Source organism: Macrosteles quadrilineatus, unplaced genomic scaffold, assembly GCF_028750875.1.
Source record: "Macrosteles quadrilineatus isolate MER2022 unplaced genomic scaffold, UCM_ALF_1.0 Scaffold_5__1_contigs__length_97177068, whole genome shotgun sequence".
Taxonomy (NCBI): domain Eukaryota; kingdom Metazoa; phylum Arthropoda; class Insecta; order Hemiptera; family Cicadellidae; genus Macrosteles; species Macrosteles quadrilineatus.
The window spans coordinates 43,658,197-43,670,007 of record NW_026542598.1 but is presented as its reverse complement, the minus strand read 5'-3'; the positions used below and the strand labels follow the sequence as shown (position 1 = coordinate 43,670,007).

The window sequence follows — 11,811 nt, the reverse complement described above, 5'->3', positions numbered from 1 at the left end:
GAGCATTTGTAACCTAATAGTTGGGATTGTCAAGGGTCAGTGCTGACACTGATAATTTAAGCCTATTACGCACCACTGTTCTCGTTATCACGATTACGCCTCATGTAATCGTTTGTAATCGCCTCATGTTTCGTTGTCGTCGCGTCGAAGGCATTTAAAAGAAAAACAACAAAGCTGTTAACACAAAACAACGATACATGCACAAATTTAAGTTACAATCGTGCTAACACGATCCGTCATAGCGACACAAAACAACGATAAATACACAAATTTAAGATACAACCATAGTAACACGATCCATCTTGGGGGTTATGTTTACACAAACTCAAATAGTAAATAAATAAATAACAGCAATTAAATTATACAGCTGATCAAAATATAAACAATTATGTTCTTCATAAGGATAACATGGGAACTTTCAAAGCCACTGGGGCAGAGCCCAAGGGACTTTTTCAAAAATGTAAGACCAGTTTGCAAATATACGCGACACGCTCTTTCAAATGAGACATCAATGGATAAAATCGGTTAAGAAATGGCGGAGGAGTTCAACCGACAAAGTTTCATGTAGCGTATTAATTATATAGATCTTTTAACTGTCGGTGAATTAACTATACAAAGTACATAATTTCCTAATTACACTACATTCTACATTACATTCATTTTCACAAAAAATATATACCAGATCTGTCTGTGTTTACTCAACAAAATGTCCAATTTAAAGCATTTGAAAGTCTAGGTTAGAAAATGTGATATTTTCTTTTATACCAAGTGAGGAGGAGTCAAAATTATTAGATTTGAGGTAGCAAAACACCAACAATTATGTATAAAATGTATATTTAATATACTTAAAATAGATTAAGTATGTTATAAAAAGTATCTTACACTAGCAGTATAGGTAATAAAAATTATCAATTTTTAATCCGTTCAAATGCATAAACGTATTATCTACGAATGTAATATTGAAATTTTGATGCTAAAATGTCTGAATCAATGTGATGTTTGTTTTACCAACTATACACAATTTCATGGAGAATAAAGCATGAAACTAAACCAGCTATAAATTTTTCACCAATTTTTCACGTACTGTATATTATACCAAGAACGTACACCCTGGCTATAAAAGACATAAAGTAAGACTGTGAATCCTGTTTTACATTGTTACTCGATGTAAAGCTTTTATACTTGGCAGTGGAACCACACATAGAGACTAAAACTTACACCTAAAGCACTTTAAAGTCAGAACACATGTTTTTTGCGGAATCCAAGATTAGTTTTCTTCATCTTCCTCTTCCTCTTCTTCAGCCGAATCAGCTTTCTTCTCTACCTTCTTTGGCCGTCCTCTTTTGCTTTTTCCGGCAGGAGATTTTGCCTGTGAAGAAAAAAAAATCAAATGAGCAAAGAAATTTCGGTAAATGATTTATTTCACCATTCAAAACCGCTTGCAATACAAACATTTCAAAACATACTATCTGGTTATTTAGTATTTTGTTTTAGTTTAAGACAATCAAAGTGGGAATTTAAACTGTAAATGTTTATACATAGCCATTTAACATACAGTACTTGTCTTTTATTAATTTCTGTAAATTCTGTTCTTTAGTAATTTTTTTTACTCGTCGCCAAGATTATGTCCTTAAACTAATGTAATATTCGATTAAATAGTGCACCATCAATAATGTTCACTGGGTAGTATAATTTTTATTACATTATTTTTATTTAGCCTCACTGCATATAAACATAAATAAAAACAACAAAGAATCAACTGATCAGCTGGATTAATTAAACGACTATTTAAATAGGAACAGTTTTTGGAAATATGTATCAGATAAATATATTGTGCTAACTATAGAGCTAGCAAAAATCATCCAACTTCCAAAAGCTAAACTGAACGAAATGGCAAACTGTTAAAGTGCAAACTGAGTGACTTCTATGGTCGATGTGATCCACAACACTCATTCACTTGGATAACCCATTCCAATTTACTTGAGTGAATAACTCCCCAAACGACTCTTCCATACAACAATTTGACCAGACAGTGGAAAATTACTACCCCTACTCACGACTTTTGACATCACTATGACCTATTTGGAGGGGGGTAGTCTGTCAGGGTGTGTGGTATTCCGGACACTGTATTTATCGGTATTCAGGAGGCTCTAATACCATGATGAAATAATGTTTACCTTGGGTTTGGCCGCAGCTTTCTTCCCAGAACCCTTTGGTCGTCCCCTTCCTCTCTTTGCTGGGGCTGCTGCTTCACTCTTGGCCTTCTTAGCAGGGCTTGCATCCTATAAGTGAATAGCAACAATTTGCAATGGCACATAATAAAATTGTTGAAAACAAATATACACCGTGTCCCAAAAAAAACTGAACAATTTTAAATTGTTATATAATACGTCCAGGCATACCTAGTCTACTTTGAAGGTGATCATATGATAACTGAGCTCATGAAGTTTTGTTCAATATCAATTGTAACTATCAGCTGATTCATTGTTGTCGCTTGAAACTTGAAATTTAAAAACATTGCCCTGTCATTAAGCACCATGGACGCACGAGAGAAAGCGCAAAGCGTTGAGTGGTACATTCAAAGTAAGTCAGATATTGCAGTGCAAAGAACATTTAGAAGACGCTATGGTCGACGTCCTCCATCACGGAACAGCATTCGAGCCTGGTATGACAAAAGGTAAAGGTAGGCCGAATTCCAAAATGAATTGATTGAAAACGTGCAACAATTATTTCTTCACGACCATCGAAAGTCTGTTCGCTGTGCGGCATGTGAGTTAAATTTGTCAAAATTATAAGTTTATAAGATAGTAGTTTCCGATGTCCGAGAATTGAGGCAATGAATAAATGCAGCCTTTACTAACATTACTGACGAAATGCGCCATAGAGTGTGGGCTGAATTGGACAGCCGTATTGACTATCTTTTTGTCAACAATGGAAACCATGTTGAAAATCATTAACACATGATATCAAACAAAACTTAGGAATATTTGTGTCAGTTAAAATGTAATTAGTTTATCGAGTGATTGTTGATAAACTTTTTATAAGTAAATAAAATTGTTCAGTTTTTTTTGGGACACGGTGTACATTAGTATTTATTTATTTATTATTTATTTATTTATTTATTTGTCATGAGAGCCGAAGCCCCCTGACTGCATACCCGGTACCTATCCTTTAGGACATACCCGGGCCCCATGATGTAGGCCGAAGCTTAAGCATCAACCTTTAGCACATCATGGGCGGATGACTTAAGGTCATCAGGCTCGCCGGCTGCCGAAGCAGACCCTTCGGAAGGAGGGTTGCCCCTCGATCCTAACCAGGGATTCCGGCTGCTTGTTTAAGCGTCACTCCACCTGGGTTCCACTAGGTCGGGACCTAGAGGTCCATGGTGGAGCGCCCCGACGCATTTAGTGCAAGCAACACTCGGGACCTATCTAATCCCTGACAGGCAGAACCCGCCATCAATAGCCAGGAGGAAGGGGACCGTCAGCACGCTGACGGGGGGAACCCCAACCTCCCATTTACACCACTACCCGATCGAGGCCTTACCCATTGCTGGGAAACCAGAGATAACCAGAGCGATAGATCCCCAGATACCCCTGGCGGGCTCGGACCCAGCACCCGATCTACTTCGTTTGCCCGTCAGACCCAACATCACTGCCAGGCCATCAGGGTTTCCCAAAAGGAGGCAGGTATAGAAGTGGGACCCACCCGGATGAACCTATCCACCAGAGGTGGCGACACCCTTGACTCAATTGAGGTTCCGGGAAGAACCCCCCACACTCAAGATAACCATACCGTCCGGGCTCAGAGACAGGGATTGGTTTGCATAAGTGCCTACAAACCGTTGCCCTCACACTGCGGAAAGTTACGTTGCCCTTGAGTGTCCCCGTGAGCTACGGGTACTTGCCCGTTTTCACCTCCAGGAAAGGTTACTTCCAAAGTCGAGGATTTGCCCACTGAATGCTGGTCGCACACAACAAGCAGGCCGAAGCCCAAAGAACCACAGACACAGGTAGGTTAGAGATTATGATGCACTTCCATCTCTCCTAGAGCTAAACACCCCTCCATCCTGGATAAAGGAATGTCACTGGGACCCAATGCCCAGTCGTCCATGTCTGTGGCCTACTTGAAAATGCCGATACCAACACGGAGCATTTACCTCCCCTCTGGGGGCTAGGTATTTCACCTCCCAGGACGAGGCTACTTCCAAAGTCGAGGATATGCCTCACAAAATGTCAGTCGTACACAACAGGTAGGACTCAGTCACAACCACAAGCTACAGGCAGGTGAAAGATCTATGAACTTAATCAACACTAACAGAGCTGAACACCCCACCACCCTGAATGGAGGGAATGTCACTGGGTACTCTCACTTTGGGTAAACCCAAAGAGGCTGGCTTGTCCAGTCGTCCATAGCTTGTGGTCTACCTGAAGTGCCGGTTCCAACACCGGGCAATTACCTCCCCTCTGGGAGAGCTAGGGTCCGCGTGGTCGCCCAGGCCACGAACCCACGCAAGCGTGGGCCCCCTGCGGTGTACATTAGTATGCAAGACGGTTAAGATTTTGAACCATTGCTAACAAATCAACTAGTCAATTCAAAGTTTTTACAACGGTACAAATAATGTCTTAAAAGTATAATGATTAGGCCTACATCTCAATTTCAAATTAATATCTCAAAAGATGACAAATACACTAATAATAGGAATAAGTGTAGGCTTGAGGATTAGCAATATATAGCAGAAATAAATAAGATTTATTATGTCTTTGCTTGGGGAAAAAAAATCGCAAAGCAAACTTAGAATATACTAGCTGTGTGCCCGTTCTACGCACGGGGATCTTATCATAGTCAGTTAAAACCTTCTTATATAAAGCATAGCAGTTGGTTTGCATACTTTCAGATATGCTGACAAAACTATTCCTTCGCAAATACAGTATCTGACAGTTTCAAGCCAAAACTAATGCTTCGCAATTAAATGTCACCCGGATCTTGTTGGTCCATATGTTATATCCAATGATTAAACTAAATAAACGGTATCAGCATTCTGACACATACTTTCTCCCATAAGTTTGTCAACAACCTTTATCATGTGTAAGCGGTGAGAGTAAATATACGGAAATGGGATTTGTACAATTTTGTTCAGAATTTAAAGGACTATAACATAATGGTTAAAAGTATTTAAGGTACTACCTCAACCTCTTAATTTAACACTTTATTCGGGTTGACATTTTCATTACCAAGGCGCTCTTGTCCTTTCCGTGAAACATTGAGAAACAAGGACATTAATGCGTTACCATCATACATACACACAAAAATACCGAACTTAATTAGGGAATCTGCTACGCTTTAAGCATAAAAAGGTACATATAAAATTAGTACTTGAAATCTTTGTTAATGCCATAAAATTTGATCATAACAATTTATATTTGCTTGGACCGGAGATGACTCGAAATTCTGTCGAAATGCTATCTGAATCGGTTTGCTATAGGGCTATGAAATGAAGTTCAGTAGGCCTACTATAGACGATTTAGATTGGTAATTTGTAATAAAAATTACTAAAATAGGCCACGAACTATTGATACATAAACAACGTTCAAAGTGTTTGAACAATTCATGATGGTTTGCTGAATAAATGTTTTACTAAAATGCGTTATAGTTTTCTTAGTATAACATTTTGGAATCCAGACAGAAAAAGCAAAAATTATACAGTTAAGACATAAATTAAATTGAATAGGCTACGCCTGTAATAAATAAGGTGCAACACCAACGATAACTAATTTGTAAATTACTGTGATGTGTTGGTACGTAAAAATGATTCTTGCTGCTACTAAAGGTTAAAAGGAAAAGAACCAGTACCGTATCAAAAACCAACGTTTACAGTTAAGAACTGTAGTACAGCCGACCATAATTATATGCGTTAATCAAGGTTATTGATCTCTTGGTTTTGGATTTTCCCGTAAAAAGTTATCGGCAATCAAAGTTATTTCCCATTAATTGCTTTATTTGTACACAACTCTTAATGTAAACTTATCGGTGTCAGTTTGAAAAAAAACCTTATGCAACATAACTTTCTGTTATTTAATAGATTACGTATTCTCTAAACAATGGTTGCTGGTATATATATTAACATTATAAGGAAATGTGACAAAACTCACACAACGTTGGGTTTTTGGACGTTTATAATTTTATTTCTTAAGCACCTAGGTAGGCCGTGTATTCTATGGAAAAGTACCGGTATCAAGGATCGTTGTCGAAAGGGTTGTTATAAATAATTGGGTAATAAGCATACGTACCACACGTACCCAAGAGAAGGGCTATGGGCCTATTGGCTGTATGGTCCAGCGATTGCATCTCACGGTGAGTAGGAACTATTGACTTTAGTCAATGGTAGGAACAGAAAGTGACACATTGGAAAATCGAGTATAGCATCATCCGTAAACCTCTGTTACAATCACCCACTGCAGTTGTAATTTTTTGCTTTACACTTTACACAACCGCCATTGAAGAGCCGTCAATGAGTGGAACATTGTTTCTAAGCTATTGGCGACGGTCATTAGTAAATTTAAGTTTCCCAACCGTATACAACACTGATTCAATCTTGATTCAATGTCTTCTTTCTGGTTATCAAAACTCCAAAACAATTTTATACACATATTTCTGGTTCCTGACCTGGATGATGCCTAGTTATTTAATTTACGGTTACACTATATTATTCCACTTGCGATTAATTAAATCCTTTATGTAATAAAAACGTTTTTAATCTCACTTGGATGGGATTTGCCTTCAAAACGTGATCGGAAATGGTTGTGGTGTTTGTAAACAACATTTGTAAACATTTCAGTGACAGCTAGAAAAAATAATCTTGATCCGAACAGCTGTTCGTTGTTTCATAGATGATTATGTGATACAAATTGGAAGAAAACTTGACAAAAATCGCACAAAACTGCATTTTTGAACGGCCGTAATTTTAATTACAAAGTAGTGAGATCATATTTTAATGGCTAAAGACACTCTTGCCAATCCAGTGAATACATTAAAATGACTTGGGTCTTGATAGGTACTCTCGTTTTCCTGGAGAAGATTGCGTAAAATGCCATCTTGAGTGTGTCAGACAGACAGACAGACAGACAGACAGAAATTTAGATGAGACTTGTTTCGGCTTCTTTAATGTATAAAACGTAAAAATAACCTAAAAATGTATGATTCTGAGCAATGTACAGACAAAACTCTAATTTTATTTATATAGATTCACACCAGCTATCGATCATACAAAACACATTTTAGCAAATCCGTGAGCACCCTGACAAGATCACCTGCTGGAGATGGATGTTTCTATGCTTCCCCCCTACACACAAACTAGGAATGTTTATCAAGGGATCTAATTTGTCTAGGCACACATAGGCGGCAAGTAGTAACAACAAAAGCCCTGTCATAAGCTCGGGTCACATGAGGTACCATGAAATGCTATCAAGGAAGAACATGAATTCACAAACTAGGCTTACCTTTAGACACAGATTTTAAATCAACTCTAAAATTGTTTGGAAAATTTCTTTAAAAATGGGAAAAAAACTTCTCTATTACAGTATTTTGTTTGATTTTGATGATTTAATTTTAAGATGTTTGCCTCAAAAAAGAATGGTGTGATCAGATCATGTCTCAAGTAATAATTTGTTCTGACACCACTGACCTGCCTGAGTCAAGGTCATTTTAGGTGTTGATATTGTCATGTTGATTGATTGATTGATAACTAAGCATGCTGTTATTAGTGGGATGATAGGCCTACAAGTGATTTGACTAAGTGTAATTTAGAGGTGTGGCAAATAATTGTTTTTTTTTCTGGTAATGTATGGACGAAGAAACGGTTTTACGTGTACGATCCAAGAGCAAAGATTATCGTTTGAAATTTCAAAAATTAACTTACGTCAGATGCGGGTTTACGGCCCCTCTTCTTCTCTACAGGACTAGCTTCATCAGACATTTCACTGGTTTTATCTGCAACACACGAATCAAGTATGGTATTTAAATTAATTCAACAGTTCAAATACAACCTTTCTATTTTAGTGTAATTTTCACCATTGTTCAGACCCAGTAACATTTGAGAAAATGATCTTTACTTATTAAGTTAGTCTACGCCCTACCATATCATCCACTAAGTTATCCACTATTAATTTGTATGAGTAGGAGTAGACCCCCTCTTGACCTACCGTAATGGGACCGGAACTAGGTCGGATAACTCAAAAGGTCGGCTAAAACAGGCAATTCCTAAAAACATAATGTAATTTTGCTGCTCATTTGGAATTGTATATTCAATATTTTGAAGTTGTACTTGCACTATTTATCAAATAAACTACATTTATCTCATTTTTTTGTATTGATAGAAGAAAAGTCACAAAAAACACAAAACACAGTTACGTCAAATACTTTCAGTGGAATAAATTACACTAGTTGTAGGCAAGGGTTAATAAAACTTCTTATTTTAATAACTTAGTACAGTAGGCTACTGTGATATAAATTATTGATGCACCTTGTCAAATCTTTTGTAATACAATACAGAACATTTTTTCGAAATTAAAAATACTAGCAACCATTTTGTTACGAGACAGGCTGTTTATTTACCCTTTTACTGGAGGCTCGAGTCACAAAAACCATCTTGACCTTGAAGTCGTTAACCCCCCCCCCCTACCATCCCTATAAGTTGTGATGTTTGTTTACTCTAGCAAAAAGATAATCAGTTATAAAAATCGTAGCACCATTTACGATTTTATAAATTTACCGCCCAGATAAAAAATCAGAGATGCTCACGCCACAAACAATGATGACAAACTGGTAATATGGAATATTTTTTGGGATAGGCCTAGATACAAAATGTTTTATCTTGGTCACATCCTGTGGAGATAAGTGTATGGTTCCCATTACCGAGCGTGGGAGCGGAAATGCCGAGATTAATAGAAAGCGGCGGTTAAACCAAACTGCTTTCAAAGCAAGGTCGGTTAAAACAAACTGTAATATTTTACAATCAAGGGCGGATAATCCGATTATCGGTTAAGAGGGGTTCTACTGTACCTATAATTTTTGTGGATATAGGCCTAAACCCAGGTACAACTCTTAGAAAAGTGAGTTAGAAACCTTAGGTACCTTATTACTGGTTTCTTCATCTTTTACCCCATGGGGGATTGATGGTGTCATTAAAAAATAAAAACACTTGAAAAGGCCTACAAACATATATTTACACATTTTATACACGTATAAACACTGAAGCTGTGGACAGGCGTACTTCAGGCTAGACCTAATAGAGGGTCATCAAAATACTCTGTCAGTGAATATTTAAGAGTTTTTTTCTTTAAAATATGCTGTATCTTAAGAAGTTCCCTTGTGTTAAGGAGTAGGATGGAGTTTGGCAACTTATTACATTTAAGTTACAGTATTGTTATTCCGGTAACTTATTTATTCCATATAGGTGCCTCCAAACAAATTTTTTATTTTGATATCTTACTTTATATAGTTTTATTTATACCTTCTGAATCCAAATAAACCATTATTTTTCACCGCTGATGAATATTTCTCAAGATATCGCCGTAAAAACATACTTAACATTACAATAAACAAGATAGGATGGATAACATTTCAAGTGATTCTGTAGTCAAATAACTTAATGTTCTCTATAATAGGAATTTTGTCACATTATGGAGATAGATGGACTGGTGGACTATTCATATAGTGTGACTATAGTGACTATAGTGGCAGCTGAAATATTCATCAGCTGTGACAAATAATGGTATATTTGGATTCAGGAGGTAAAAAACTATAAAGTAAGATATCAAAATTAAAAATTTGTTTGGAGGCACCTATACGGAATAATTACCAAAGGCTTTCTGAGTCCTTGACAGTTTTTAACTATGGGGGACATCTAGTTGGGTACGATGCCTAGATGTGATGACGATGTGTTGCTGCTCCGGAAAACTCCTCGATATTATCCAATTAAGTTCTTTAAGCAGGCAAAGGTATAGTGACTTAACACTGTAGCCTAAGGATTCCCAGCCTAGCAAAGATAGGCTTGCCATGAGCCAGAAGATCGCTTAAGGTGAATATTGTAAACGCTCTCTTTTGCTGAACCAAGATGTCTTCATCGTGTCCCCACTAAAGCATCTGACAATGAAACATAGCGTGGTACACACTCAACATAGGCTCCATGACCATATAAGTTACTTAAGTTTCAGAAGGAGGAAGCATACTCTCGACAGTTTATTGAAAGCCTGGTCTACGGGGTATTTCCAGTTTAACTAGTTTCTAGTCCAGTATAAAGCCTAGCAACTTCACCAGATCATTGGAAGGAGCATGTTTGGCCAGACTGCAAACGAGAGACTGTGTCTTGGTTTGGTTAAGCTGGAAGCCATTGGCCTCAAACCATTTTTAAGCTTCAAATAAGTAAGCTGTTTGCTCCTACTACAGACTGTTCGCAGTCCTCGTGACACAAGGGTGGTATCCTCAGCAAATACGTAGGCCTAAAACATTTCCAGTCTTGTCGAGGTTGTTTATCATGACTAGGAATAATAGGCAAATTACAGACCCTTGTGGAACTCCAATAGGGAGGTACTGAAGTTACTCCCGTGATAGAGACCACCTTCTGCCTATGCGAAAGATGACTCAATAGTTCTAAGAACAGTGCCTCCTGCCTCCTACTCCATAGCTCTCAAACTTTCTAACCAATAGGCTAGGTTCTAATAACTTCAGTAAATCTGTATTTCAGTTGTATTTGTTAAAATAAAGTCAGGGGAGTGAGTGATACCACATCAGCAAACCATCTAGCTTAGGCCCACTTAAATTCAACATAATTATGAAAAGCAGCTAAGGGTAGGCTACCTAAGTTATGAGGTTATCGACATTTTTAGGGAAAGATTAGGGAAATTGCTTCAAAATAGTTTGGTCCATAGGCATAGTTCAATCTATACTATAATTAAATAAAATCACCACTTACCTGTAAATCACTGAATTAGCAGAAACTAGTGGTAGGCCTATGCATGCGTAGCACAAACTCCGTCTTTCTCTTCTCTGTTGTTTGCGCGCCTTCTTGAGTTGGGTAAAGAAAAAGTAAAAAAAAAGTAAGGTCTCGTGTTCGTGTTCTCGCCTCTCGGTTGGTCCGTTGGTCGGTAGAATGGTAGAATAGAATAGACGCCTTCTCCCTCCTTCCCTACTCTAGTAGTTCTTTTGTTCTTTGTTGATTTGATTTGGCGGTTGCGGGTTGACCGTTTGGCGGTTAAATTTGAAAATTGAGTGCAGCGCCAGCGTACAGACAGATCGTATTCGGATTCGGATTGAAAATTGAATACGCACTACCATTGGCTATACAGTACATCAACGGCCACCTTTAACTACAGGCCCTGGCCTGGTAGAATTGGCAACGTCGCAAGTGGTGTTGTTTAATGACAGATGTCCCATAAGATAACATGGCAGACAGGTGACATCAGCTCATTAATTCGCACTTTAATGATTTAAATTTAAATTTATGTTCATAAATTCAAATTTAAATCATTAAAGTAAATTGCTTGGTTTGAAATATTGAAAATAAAGAATTGAAAACCGAAACAATATAAATTAAAAATCTATATCTGTACATTTTTAAGCGAATTCATATTGTCATAGTTCAGTAACCAATCTTTCGTAAATATACAAATATCATTAGCTGCTTCCAAACAAAACAACTATTACAACACAACACCACTTGCGACGTTGCTACTTCGAAGGCCACGGCCTGGAGTTAAAGGCGGCCGTGATACATCTCCCGAAGTCGTCCACTGAGCTAGGTCGACTTTCATA

The 11,811-nt window shown here is 37.7% G+C and overlaps 1 protein-coding gene across 1 annotated transcript; it reads right to left on the bottom strand.

Moving 5' to 3' along the window:
- Nucleotides 1-884: 884 nt before the first annotated feature.
- LOC128995072 (high mobility group protein HMGI-C-like) lies at nucleotides 885-11,193 on the bottom strand. Its single transcript, XM_054419957.1, has 4 exons — nucleotides 10,973-11,193; nucleotides 7,919-7,989; nucleotides 2,178-2,282; nucleotides 885-1,369 (listed from the first exon to the last, which is right to left on the bottom strand). The coding sequence occupies exons 2-4, from the start codon at nucleotides 7,973-7,975 to the stop codon at nucleotides 1,268-1,270; spliced, it is 264 nt and encodes an 87-aa protein (XP_054275932.1). The 5' UTR covers nucleotides 7,976-7,989; nucleotides 10,973-11,193; the 3' UTR covers nucleotides 885-1,267.
- Between the last annotated feature and the right edge of the window lie 618 nt (nucleotides 11,194-11,811).

Bases quoted from the DNA above. Each gene is read 5' to 3' on its own strand.
- LOC128995072 (XM_054419957.1), bottom strand. From the start codon at position 7,975: ATGTCTGATGAAGCTAGTCCTGTAGAGAAGAAGAGGGGCCGTAAACCC. The intron at 2,283-7,918 runs GTAAGTTAATTT...ATTCACTTATAG, and splicing joins GCCGTAAACCCGCATCTGAC to GATGCAAGCCCTGCTAAGAA. The intron at 1,370-2,177 runs GTAAACATTATT...TTTTCTTCACAG, and splicing joins AAGCTGCGGCCAAACCCAAG to GCAAAATCTCCTGCCGGAAA.